A 13,224-nucleotide genomic window follows, 5' to 3' on the forward strand; every position below is an offset into this window, starting at 1 on the left:
GGGAGCCACCAGGCTGAAGAAGGAGGCCTATCGGGCTTGGTTAGCCTGTGGGACTCCGGAGGCAGCCGACAGGTATCGACAGGCCAAGCGGAATGCGGCTCGGGCAGTGGCTGAAGCAAAAACTCGGGTGTGGGAGGAGTTCGGAGAGGCCATGGAAAAAGACTTTCGGACTGCCTCGAAGAGATTCTGGCAAACCGTCAGGCGTCTCAGGAGGGGAAAGCGGTGCTCTACCTGCACTGTGTATAGTGCTGGCGGAGCGCTGTTGACGTCGACTGAGAAAATTGTCGGGCGGTGGAAGGAATACTTCGAGGACCTCCTTAATCCCACTGACACGTCTTCCGGGGAGGAAGCAGAGTCTGGGGATGAGGGGTGTGACCCACCAATTTCCGGGGGCGAGGTCACTGAGGCAGTTAAACAACTCCTTGGTGGCAGAGCCCCTGGTGTCGATGAGGTCCGCCCCGAGTTCCTGAAGGCTCTGGACGTTGTAGGGCTGTCTTGGTTGACACGTCTCTGCAATGTTGCGTGGAGATCAGGGGCAGTACCTGTGGACTGGCAGACCGGGGTGGTGGTCCCCATCTTCAAGAAGGGGGACCGGAGGGTGTGTTCCAACTACAGGGGGATCACACTCCTCAGCCTCCCCGGGAAAGTCTATGCCAGGGTGCTGGAGAGGAGGGTTCGTCCGCTAGTCGAACCTCGGATACAGGAGGAACAATGCGGTTTTCGTCCTGGTCGCGGAACACTGGACCAGCTCTTTGTCCTCTCGAGGATACTTGAGGGTGCATGGGAGTTTGCCCAACCAGTCTACATGTGTTTTGTGGACCTGGAGAAGGCATTCGACCGTGTCCCTCGGGGCGTCCTGTGGGAGGTGTTGCGCGAGTATGGGGTGTCTGGCCCATTGCTACGGGCCATTCAATCCCTATACAACCGTTGCAAGAGCTTGGTTCGCATTGCCGGCAATAAGTCGGACTCGTTCCCGGTGGGTGATGGGCTCCGCCAAGGCTGCCCTTTGTCTCCGGTTCTGTTCATAATTTTTATGGACAGGATTTCTAGGCGCAGCCAAGTGGCGGAGGGCTTTCGCTTTGGTGGCCTCAGAATCTCATCTCTGATTTTTGCGGATGATGTGGTTCTGTTGGCTTCATCGGGTGAGGGCCTCCAGCTCGCACTGGAGCGGTTCGCAGCCGAGTGTAACGCAGCGGGAATGAGGATCAGCACCTCCAAATCTGAGGCCATGGTTCTCAGCCGGAAAAGGGTGGAGTGCCCACTCCGGGTCGGGGATGAGTTCCTGCCCCAAGTGGAGGAGTTCAAGTATCTCGGGGTCTTGTTCGCGAGTGATGGGAGAAGGGAGCTGGAGATCGACAGACGGATTGGGGCTGCGGCTGCAGTAATGCGGACGCTGCACCGGTCAGTCGTGGTGAAGAGGGAGCTGAGCGTAAAAGCGAAGCTCTCAATTTACCGGTCGATCTACGTCCCTACCCTCACCTATGGCCACGAGCTGTGGGTAGTGACCGAAAGAACGAGATCGCGGATACAAGCGGCGGAAATGAGCTTCCTCCGAAGGGTGGCTGGCCTCTCCCTTAGAGATAGGGTGAGAGGTTCGGCCATCCAGGAGGGGCTTAGAGTAGAGCAGCTGCTGCTCCACATCGAAAGGAGCCAGCTGAGGTGGTTCGGGCATCTGGCAAGGATGCCCCCTGGGCGCCTCCTGGGCGAGGTGTTCCAGGCATGTCCCACCGGGAGGAGGCCCCGGGGCAGACCCAGGACACGCTGGAGAGATTATATCTCTCGGCTGGCCTGGGAACGCCTTGGTATTCCCCCGGACAAGCTGGAGGAGGTGGCTGGGGAGAGGGAGGTCTGGACCTCTTTGCTTAGGCTGCTACCCCCGCGACCCGACCTCGGATAAGCGGATGAAGATGGATGGATGGATGGATGACTGAGAGATTTCTGAAAAAATTAAAACGTACAGCTCTGCTATCACTTCCAACATAAATGAAGACAGGAAACTAAACAGCAGTGACGTTTGTAGGGTTACTGAAGTTGGGCTAGCTGGTATATAATGATGTGCTACGTGATCGCTAGCGACACAGCTATGTTAGCATAGTAAAAACAGTGAAGATGCAGGATGAATGCTAACACTTTTCCACTCGATAAACGTGAGGGTTCCCGATGGTTAGAGACAAATGCAATCGCATGGCAGCATGCTATAAACGGACCAAACTTCAGTCTGAGATAATCCATCCACAATACAAGGTTAGTCATTAATATACTGCAACAACATGGGAATAGAGCAGCTGTGATAGAATACAGCATTAAGGAATCAATGGTACAGAAGTGGAGGAAGCAAGAAGTATGAGTTGAATAAAGTTTGATTTATCTGACTGCTTTGTTTCGCTTAATGTGCCTTATAATCCCATGCACCTTATGGTCCGAAAAATACGTATTTGACTTTTTTATTTGGCACAATGCAGTTTAATGTTGCAAAGCACCTCTTTTTAACTTCAGTGGATATTATACATGGTTATGCTCAGGATACATCTGCCCATTTCTACTGGAAATGCCCTTGGATTAAACTTTCAGCAAGAAATTTGCATTTGCACTGTTAAATTTTTATATAGCTTTAATGCACATAAAAAACAGCTGCTTTTTTTGCGCTAGTAAAGTTGTGGAGTTGTATTTTGTCTCCCATCAATTATATTGTCAGTTATATCGTTATCACAAATTTTCAAATATATATCGTGATAAATATTTTTGGCCATATCGCCCTGCTCTAGTTCAAACTGAGCATCAGAATAGAGACAAATGCTCATTGCATGGTTGTTGGTGCCAGACGGCCGTTCTGAGCATTTTAGAAACTGCTGATCTCCTGGGATTTTCCCACACAACCATCTCTAGTGTTTACAGAGAAGGGTTGAGGAAAAAAATAACCAGTCAGCGGCATTTGTCTGCGTAAAAATGTCTCTTTGATGAAACAAAGGTTTGCAGAACAGCATCAATGAATCCACAACACCTCAAACACTGAAACAGATGGGCTGCAGAAGTCGACACCACCTATCAGCTAATAACAGGAAACTGAGGCTACAGTCCACACAGGATCACCAACAGTGGACAACAGAATATTGGAAAACATTGCCTGGTCTGATGAGTCTCAATTTCTGCTGCCACATTTGAAGGGTAAACAACATAAAAATCATGGATCCATTCGCAGGTCACGTGATGGTGGTGTTGTGGTGTAGGGATATTTTCTTGGCAATCCTCCACAGTCACCAGATTCAATCCAACAGAGCACCTTTGGGATGTGGTGGAACAGGAGATTTACATCATGGATGTGAGCCAAAAAAGATTTGTGTGATGCTGTCATGTCAATATAGACCAAAATCTATGAGGAATGTTTCCAGCACCCTTTTTGAATCTGTGCCACAAAGAATGAAGGCAATTCTTAAGGGGGAAGGGGGTTCTAACCACTACTCGGAAAGTACAGCTAATACAGTAGCCTATGAGTGAATATACATAAATACTTCAGACTAGCAGTAAATGAAGAAAAATAATAGTTGTATTTCTGCATACTCTGATCCATGCACATAAAACATGCAAACTGACCATTATTCAAATAATAAGAGGGCTAGACCGTAAAAATGATTCTTTTGTGAAATCCCTGCTACTGTGTAGTTATTTTGGTCTGTATGCGATTACAGGGTGAACCGGGTCATCTTCTCAATCAGGCTGGACAGCGTCCTCTCACTCTTTCCTTCCCCCTTCATCTTTATGCTGTCAACGCCTTGGCGTGCGCGCACATTCCCTCTCTTCTCTGACCTTTCAGTTTTATCAAACCGCTCACATGCTCAAGACTGAAACACCATGTTCGCCTCAGTCTAGTCCTGCTGTGACAGACAGAATGATGCACATTTTTCGCAAACTTTTAACAGATCACCTGCCAGAAAGATTGAAACTCTTAATGTGAACATGAAACTTTGCAAGACTGAAGCTGAGCTGAAAATGTAGAAAGCAACAAGCTTCCACGATCTCAAATTCTCACCTCTGGGCTACATTAATTAAGTTGTCACATTGTGACATATGAATGAAGGAGCCAATACTTAACACTCCTATTTCATCACCACTGTATATTAATGCCTAAGGCAGGTGGAAAAAAGGAAGGCTGAGAAACAAGATTCTTCTGAAGTCAGCGAGTTATGATAAAATGTTACAGGTGACTCAGTGGGAAATGGTTATAAACACAGCATAGTTCTCTCATTTTTTCTTTTTGGTGTTTTACATGTTAAAATGACTTAAGTGTAAACCAATATTAAGTTTTTTCAGATATGGTGTTGATAACTTGCAGTACAAACAGGACAAAGATAAGTAGCTTTTTTATAGATAGAATTGAAAAGATGATTCACCTTTTTTAATTTTATTTTATTAAATATGAAGTGATAACATGTATCCATCTCATTTTGCAACAGAAACAGACCACAAACTACAACTTGTCTCTAACAGGTCCCACACATAGGGAGCACTTTGAGAAACTTGACTTAATTACGATGCGCTCAGGTTATACAGATTAGACGTGCACCCGTGACGTGGGTCAACGCGTTTCTGAGGACATAAAAGGGTGCCTGGGGGTGGTTTGATCCCTGCCCTGACTGCGGTGGGGCAGCCTGTGCAGCAGAGGCGTGCCGTGATGTCCATCAGCTATCAATACAGTCCTGACAGGCAGCATCCGCCTGACAGCGGAGGCGAGGATGGACAAGCCTATTTACACGCAGGCCCTTACGAGTTTTTACTGTGGCTCTGTGGCCTGAGCCTCACTCTGTAGCACCTTGAACATAAATATTTTACTTTAGCTCAGCTGAGCCATGGCCGAAATCCGATTGCTTGGCTGGTGTTTTAAAGCCGTCCGCGTTTGCATGCAACTTAAAAGTTGCCGGGAGACAAAAACACTTCGGGCTCGTACCGGAGAAAAGCGTCCTCCTCGGCGCTTTGGCACACACCTGTTCCAGCGGCAGAAATGAATGAATAACAAGCAAATTGTAGAGAAGCGGAGCGAGAGGGGAAGGGGGCTAAAGCAGCTGAGCTCTCACCGTCAGTCCCGCCGCAGGAGTCTACAGCCCACACCGGACAGCCATCACACCGGGCAGGCAGGGGCCGAGCGGGACGTACCGGCGCTGTCTCGCCTCCTTTCTCCCAGATCCGGCTCTGTTGTTATTAACTGTAAGTCCTGTTTGTATCCTTGTTTTCCGACAGGGCACGCTACATGTCTGACTGCTGCGGTTTCTACAGCGGAAAAAATACACTTCCGGTTCGAATTTTCAAAGTAAAAGCTCGCGCTAGACTAACAATGCGTGCGGTTTAATTTGTAGCCCGCACATGTCGCGCTTCCTACAACTACCCGATCGTTTGCGTCCTACTTGACTTCACAGCTCCCAGACCAATCCACAAATTTATTGCTGCTTCCGGAAATTTAAATGGGTTTTTCAATCCAAAAAAGCCTGGGCGTAGATTTCATATTCAAAATAGTGAAAGAAAAGTTGGAGCATGGCTGCATTTGAAAATACAAATGCATTTCACACCATCCGCAGTCGTCATCGGCCCCAGCCTATCATAAAAAAGCAGAGCTTTTTCATCATAAGTGACGTTTTAAAGGTCACTGGCAAAGGCTTGAATACAGTTGGTCAGAGGCTCTTCACACACCAGCACTGCTGCCTTTACCTGCCAGTACAAACCTGATTATTTTTTTAGGTTATTTCCCACTAGAATAATATGCTTAATGTAAATCATACAACCATACATACATACATACCACTCAGAATACAAAGTGTGCAGTAGTTTTGTGTCAAATGCATACACTAGTGGGGCATGCAAGTCCAATTACTCAGAGGGAGCATGATCACCCTCATCCAAGGATTCATCCAGCTATGAGTCAGTTACATCATGGTTGGCTTTTATCAAACTGTTCAGAGGACACAGTAAATGTGACATCTCATCATAGTAAATGCTACACAAGTGCTGCAGACAAACAATTTTGAATTATTTTTTAACTATTTCACAAAAAAATAAATGCAAAAATCATTTTCAAAAATAAAAACAATTAAAATAGTTATAAAAAATAAATACATTTCAAGGCATTAAACCGTTTTGAGTGTAGCAGTTAGGACATGCAAACCAGATATACCACGGTGGCTCCCGTGCTTTGATATTATCATGTCCTGTTTTGTTTTTTTGTTGTTGTTTTTCAACAAACCTGCTGATCCAAATTCCAGGCAATTTTGAAGAAGAGATGCAGCAAGTCTACGGTGCACAAAATGAGTGTTTTTTTCTTTTAAATGAAACTCAGTGTATTAGAGAACCCACTGGACCGTAAACACTTCTGACATGGGTAAGGCCAGACTAGTCACTGCTAAAACCTACGAGAAGAGACAGGGAGGAGAAAGACAAAAGTTTATTTGAGGCAAAGAAATGATGGAAGTAGTGGGGCTCATATGTTGCTGGTTAAAAGCTCACCTTGGTGTCAGTGCGATATGTAAAGTCCCTGACTTTCTCCCCATTTGCTAAAATGTAGCGAGGTGGTGAAGGCACCCCGAAAACCTGCAGCCCTCCCAGCACCAGACTGTCCAGTGCCCCATTCAGCTTTAGAGGGTTACTCACAACCTGAGACTGAAGTAAAGCCAGAGATGTGTGTGAAACACTGTCCCTCATTCACACTTTTTGCATCAAGCAGTCGTGCATCACAATGCATAGCAAAGTCTCTGCTGCTTTCCATATGGAAATATAAATAATCTCTACTTACCTGTTCAGCAGAGAAGATAACGTAGCAATAATTTTGCATTTCAAAAGTGTCGACGCTCTCGCCATCATCCCAAAACAAGTCGCCCCGGGCCCAGCCGCCCGCTGACAGCGCCACAGTCAGGAAGAAAGGGTTGTTGCGTGAGGCTGTGGTTGTCAAAGCAGGCTCCTGCGCAAGAAAAGGGAAGATCAAAGAAAATATGATGTTAAGTTACAAAACATCCTCTTTTCTTCCAAGTGTCTCAGCTAGTTTTGAACTTTAACACCTCATCTAGGAAGTCGTGACAGTAATGGGTCAACATTTGATCATAGAGACTGTGGATGAAAAGAGATTTCTCCCATGTAGCGAAATAATTCCTTCAAAGAGCTGTATTGCTTATAAAGAAAAGCATCACAGGGTGAAGTGATGTACTGATAATGACTACCGTAAACTGCAATGTCTGAATGAATAACTATCCAGTAAACGATGTGCTTTGCTTTGTTCTTTTATACTGAACTCAAGCATAACTTAACAAGCCCTTTTTAAAATCAGTTTTTCCATCAAACCTGTAAATTGTGTCTCCAAACAGAATCAAGATCTTCAAACATTTGCTTTTTTTTCCCCCTAAAACAAACACCCACCTGCTGGGGAATGATGTGTCCTTCCCTCACATGAACATTGATGGTGTCCAGAGGAGCTGGCAGGAGCAGGAACTGCCCTTTACTGTAGAAAGGCTGACCCTTGAGAGGCCAAAACACAACATAAGGTTGTAAATCCAGTAAACACTAATGTCACGTCCCTCCATGGTTCATACATGATTCATACATGATTTATTATTGTGTGGCTCATACATTCTAGTGGTGTTGTCAGAGACGGCTGAATATGACTGAGTGACTCACATTGTGCAGGCTGTACCAAGTGGCGGGGGGCAGGTATGCAGCCAGTTCTACAGCCCCTTGCTCTAAAACTGGACTAATAAGAAGTGAACTCCCCCACAGGAACTGTTTGTCTATGGTCCGACTGTTAGGGTCATTGGGAAACCTAAGAGCGATGGACATACAGGGAAGAGGAAAAGAAAGATGAAAAGTGAAATGAGATGGCCTAAATGGCTTTGTTTATGCATTACAATAGAGTACCAAAAAAGTAAGGGAAGAATAGCTATGAAGAGGACACACACTCCATGAATAGAGGTCTGGCCACAGTTTCAGCAGAGGCGTGTGCATGGTGGAAGAGTGTGTAAAGGAACGGCAGTAGGGAGTAACGGAGATACAGCGCACTCCGCATGGCTGCCTGGGCCCGCTGCCCAAACACATAGGGCTCTTGAGCCTGAGGGACAAGACAAACACACACACAGTGAAGAGATTGAGTTACTCCTTTTCAATAATAGATGAAACAGATGGACGTCTCTACATGACCCGAGAAAAGAAAAACATGCTGGATAAACCTCTTCTTCATCATATAACTCCCCCGACAGTTACTGTCACTAAACAGTTTGCACATGCATCTGAATTAACAGACCATAAACATAACCAGTATCAGCGTCCGTGTCTCACAGCATTGGGCTTGTCATTGTGGTTCCTCATAAATGGGTAGAAGGCCCCAAGCTGCATCCACCGAACGCACAACTCCTCAGTGGTGTTGCCTCCAAAGCCGCATATGTCCGCTCCCACCAGAGGGACCCCGAACAGGCTGAACTGCAGCACCGCTGGAGGGGACAGGTACAAAAGCTCCATTTAGGTCAATTCACTATTAAGCTGTGGTAACTTCAAAAATACATTCCAATTCTGATGTTTTGGGTCAATATTCTTACGAGATGAGAGGATCTCAAAAAGCCAGTTCATGTGACCTTTCAGAAATGACATTTCCTCACCAGGAATTGAGAATCTGAGCTGCTCCCAGTCACTCCTGACATCTCCTGTCCACACTCCAGAAAAGCGTCCGATGCCGGGGAAAGAGGAGCGTGACAGCACAAAGGGTCTCTTCCTCCGTATCTTCAGCAAAGCACTGAGGATGGGAACAAACCCCAGGATAAAACCCCCCCCACAAAGAACAGCTACATGTACATAATCTGTAACACTGGGCACCATTATTCCAAATTCAAATTCTGAATCCTACAAGACATCACAGGAAGTGAGAAGTTATATGACCAGGTGGTAAAAGCATTCGATTTCTGTCATTTCATCTCAAATGATTGACTTTTTTATGCAACAATAAAATCACTGTTTCATAAAATTATCATGTTTACAAAGTGTTACTATATATTTATTACTCGTTCTTTCATCCACAACAAAACAACTAACTGTGCAACTGTGTCTAATCACATCCTGGCCCAACCTGTGTGTTGCATAAGCTTCTGTGAGTCCGTAAAGATTGTGCAGGTTGTAGTGAAATGACATCTTCTGCCGAGCCGACATACAGAGGGTTCCTGAGTTTAACCGTCCTCCAACGACACCTGTGTGTCGGAGAGTTTTGTAGAATAACATTTTGTCTTAAAAAAACAACATAAAATCTGAATGTTTATGTGCTTTTAAATGTGTTACTTGGTGTGTATGGTGGGTTCTCAAGGTCACTGTCAGGACAGCCCTCCACCGAGCCCTGCACAAAACTGGCTGGTTCGTTCATATCCTGTGTGGAAAGAAAAACATGGAAAGCAATTTTTATTTGATAGTGTATAATAAATGTCCACATTTCAAAAAAGTCATGCACATTATTTGTGAATTACAACCCTGTCCTGTGTACACATACAATCCAGAGACCATCTACAGGAACTTTAGAGTGAAAATCTCTGATGCAGTCTTCCCACCATTGTCTGGTGTCTGGGTTCGTGAAGTCAGGAAAGGCTGTTGGGCCTGGCCAAACCTGCGTATACAGAATATGACAACCCCACATTTTCAGATAAAAAAAAATGCTACATACATATTGCCCCCCACCCACCCCGACCCTATCTCACCTTCCCTATCAGGATTTGCCCTGTAGCGTTTTTGATAAAGACATCTCTTTTAAGTCCATCATCAAAGGGAGGGTACATTCCTGGGGTGCTGCTGCTGCTTATCCCTGGGTCCTGTAACATAAACGAGGAGCCTCAGTCAAAACTTAGGACATTTTTGCTGCCCTCCACTGGAAAAATATGGTTAATACCTGCTTTTAGCTCCAGTGAAAGCAAGAACAAAAATGTTTTGTTTGCATCAAATTCAAATGCAAATGTATATATGTATATAGTAGTTTGTCAGGTCTTTTAAACACAAAGATGTCACACCAGAATAAGGATGTACTTCATGCCTCTCTTGTGAAACTCCTCCACCATTTCTGGCAGATCCCCGAATCTCCAGGGGTCAAAGGTGAATACCCTTCGCTTGTTTGCGTAATCCAGGTCATTCCATTGTACATCCTGTTGGTGAAAACGGTTAAATATTCTCAGGAAAAAGGCAGTTTAATGAAGACTCCAGCTGCCACATAAAATCAGTGAGTGCCTAAGACTTCTAAAGATATTTTCATTTAGTTAGACAGTTTGGCACATCAGCCACCTTATAAACAAATAATTAAAAAAGTAAACATTAAAATCATAAACATGAAAAACTGAGGACAAACTGCCTTCAATTCATTTTTTAACTATCATTAGAGTTACTGTTGTTACACATGGATCGTTAATGTTATCAATCTAAAATGAAAATTTAGAATGAAAAATAAAATTTTGAATACTTTCTTAAACAAATGTATAAAGCAAATGCACAGATGGAGAATCTTCTATGAATTTCATACCATCGGAAAGTTTTCATCATGCATGCTTTGTGCAACCTTTCGGGTCGTATTAGTGGTCGTGTAACCCCAGCGGCACAGATGAAAGCCCAGCGACCAATAAGAAGGCATCATAGGATAGCCTGGGGACAGATACATGATAACTCTGAAACACATAAATGCATTCCTTCTTTTTCTGATGCCCCAGGACTCGTTCAAATGCACAAACGCTCACATGCTTTTACAAATTACTATTTTCAAACTTCACATCTCTTGTAGTAAGTATACATGCTTATTACTGCATGGACATGTGTTAGTGAATGTCAGCCAGACAACTCATGCTGCATACCAATGATCTGAAGGTACTGTCGTATAACACTTTGAGGGTCAGGACCCAAGAAAATGTAGAGATCCAGGATTCCACCGGTGGACACCCAGGTGAGAGCAGGGGTCGGCTGTAGAATCACCTCTACAGAAACATTTGGGAAGTCAGTGAAATGGCATCAGATGCTAGAATCTGTTCTATGGAAAGTGAATTCAAAAAGTGTGGGATGTTGGATCAGAGAGCTCAGTACCAATTGCATTGCTATTTAGAAGGAAAACTCCATGTGCTAAGCCATCCTCTTCCTGTACTATGTAAAATGGGTGGGAGCCATAGAGGTTGGCATCAGCCTGTGGGGAAAGACAGTGTCAACATCATAAAGAAAGCTTACAAAAGACTGTTTAATATGAATGTCTGCTGCCAGACATATAGTCTAAATCGTTTGAGTATCGGTCCAGAAGGGGGCGCTCCTAACCTTTGAGTTTGACGACTGTTATTGAACCACTGCAATAGACTCACATGAGGTGCCATGTCTCTATTCCAGAGAGTCAGGGAAGTCCAGTTTAGATCCAAGAGGAGAGAGGTGTAATGTTCCCCAAGGCCAGACACAAAAGAAGAGGCCAGTGTGGTAGACAGCTGCAGGTACTGGTCAGCAAACAGCAGAGGAGCAACTGTGGTGTTCATACTAAACAGGCAGAGGATGTGTACAAACAAAAAAATAAAGTGATTTAAACATATAAGTGAAATGAAAAAAACTACCAGCACAAAATGATAAATATGAACAGAGATAACAGAGCAAATATGAACAAGCTGACTACATCAGAGTAAGTTATTGACTGACACTATGATTAAACTCACTATATAGTCCATCCTCAAATACATTAAAAATGAAGTGAACTACTCACATCACCCTTCCATTGGATTTCCGTCGCACCATAAAGCCAAATGGGTCAGACTGGTATTCAGTGGTATAGAGGACACTCTGTGTATTGGCTTTGCTCTGAGGAACACCGCCTGGCAGATGAACTTCATACCGCTGAGATGATGGGTCCTTTAACTTCATAGAAAAAAAAGGTTGATAACTATTTTTCTTTGAAATGACAAAGTATGTAAAATAATAGAGGGTCCAATACTCAGTTTTTTTTTTTTTTCAAACTGTGGTGCCTGTCCTACTGGTGGGACTCTTTATTTGTGTATTTCATTTGAAAATTACTGGAAAAGTCAGCATAAATATTCATTCCTGGGTTAATTCAAGGACATTCAAGACAAACGTGCTTTTATAAAATAGAAATGGACTATTTCAAACATAAAAATAGAGCAAAATAAAATTAAAATATTATCCTTGACTGTGTTGTCTTGATCACATGTTTGGGGATGAATGCTTACTGTGAGGTGGAAACAGTCTGCTGTCTCTTGAATGTCATCTAGTCTTAGAGTGGAGATATCTTTGGGGAGGTAGGAGGGGCTGGCACGAGTCAGTGTGGCACCCTGACCCCGAGGAGTAGGTATGAGGGGTCCCATTTTATAGCCAGGATACACACGGGGGTAAAAGCACCAGGGTGGTCCTGCGGAGTCAAGCAGAGGGGCGTAGCAGCATCCCCTGTCCTCACACTCGCTCTGGCTGAGCAGTTTGTCCCTGCCACAGTCAAACCGACTCTCTGGGGCCATGGCGCATTCACTGCCTCTGGAAATATTACATTTCTGGGATCTTTCAGGGTGTATACCCCGACTTGAATTGTTCTGTGGCTTTGCGGGATTATAAACAAGCCGTCCATGTGCCGTGATGTCATGTTGCTCATCCCGAACTGACCCAATCTGTCGTCGGGCTTCACTGGTGAAAAAGCGGTTCATGAACAAACAAGCTAATAAAGAAAATGCGAAGAGGAGCACGGCTACAGTGAAGTGAGACAACAGACCCATCGTGCATTGCTCAGTCTAAGGATCCTTAAATGAACTTTGCGCTGTCTTCATGAAACTATTCAGTGGTAGTAGGGTATGTAGTAGGTCATGTAGCTACATGTAGCAGTCCCAGTCCGGTGTCCAGCGGTTATCTGTTCCCTCTAATCAAATTATCCGCAGTGTCGGAAAAGACATTGTTGTGAAGTTGCGACACATTAAATTAATAAATTTATAAAAAAAAATTATAAATTTATTAAATCAAGACGTCTACAGTGAATTAGGTTAACCATTAATAGCAAAAACATGCTTTCCGAAAACATCAACATGAAGCAACATGAAGGCTAACGCAAAACTAGGGCAAGCATACTGGGACAAAAGTGATCAAAATAGCAATAGTTTAGATGAAAAACAGAAACCAGATGGTTATCTTTTATCATTAAAAACATTAATTATATTTCATAAAATAATTATAACTTACCTCCAAATCTGATTTCTGTATTGTACGAATGAGCAGTGG

At 44.2% G+C, this 13,224-nt stretch overlaps 1 protein-coding gene across 1 annotated transcript; it reads right to left on the bottom strand.

Moving 5' to 3' along the window:
- Positions 1–6,255: 6,255 nt before the first annotated feature.
- gaa (alpha glucosidase) lies at positions 6,256–13,069 on the bottom strand. The gene is made up of 19 exons (XM_085271123.1): positions 12,195–13,069; positions 11,714–11,865; positions 11,328–11,493; positions 11,062–11,158; positions 10,836–10,955; positions 10,511–10,629; positions 10,008–10,139; positions 9,702–9,812; positions 9,497–9,610; positions 9,292–9,376; positions 9,086–9,203; positions 8,622–8,755; positions 8,305–8,456; positions 7,929–8,077; positions 7,651–7,792; positions 7,393–7,491; positions 6,776–6,940; positions 6,490–6,642; positions 6,256–6,392 (listed from the first exon to the last, which is right to left on the bottom strand). Exons 1-19 carry the CDS (start codon positions 12,726–12,728, stop codon positions 6,327–6,329), a joined length of 2,808 nt encoding a protein of 935 aa, XP_085127249.1. The 5' UTR covers positions 12,729–13,069; the 3' UTR covers positions 6,256–6,326.
- Positions 13,070–13,224: the final 155 nt, after the last annotated feature.

The sequence above is a fragment of the Mchenga conophoros genome, linkage group LG4, assembly GCF_057382185.1.
Source record: "Mchenga conophoros isolate Kocher_MC1m ecotype Shallow Benthic linkage group LG4, M_conophoros_male_GT1.1, whole genome shotgun sequence".
Classification (NCBI taxonomy): Eukaryota; Metazoa; Chordata; class Actinopteri; order Cichliformes; family Cichlidae; genus Mchenga; species Mchenga conophoros.

Bases quoted from the DNA above. Each gene is read 5' to 3' on its own strand.
- gaa (XM_085271123.1), bottom strand. From the start codon at position 12,728: ATGGGTCTGTTGTCTCACTTCACTGTAGCCGTGCTCCTCTTCGCATTT. The intron at 11,866-12,194 runs GTAAGCATTCAT...TTTTCTATGAAG, and splicing joins CAGACTGTTTCCACCTCACA to TTAAAGGACCCATCATCTCA. The intron at 10,140-10,510 runs GTATGAAATTCA...TTTCACCAACAG, and splicing joins ATGATGAAAACTTTCCGATG to GATGTACAATGGAATGACCT.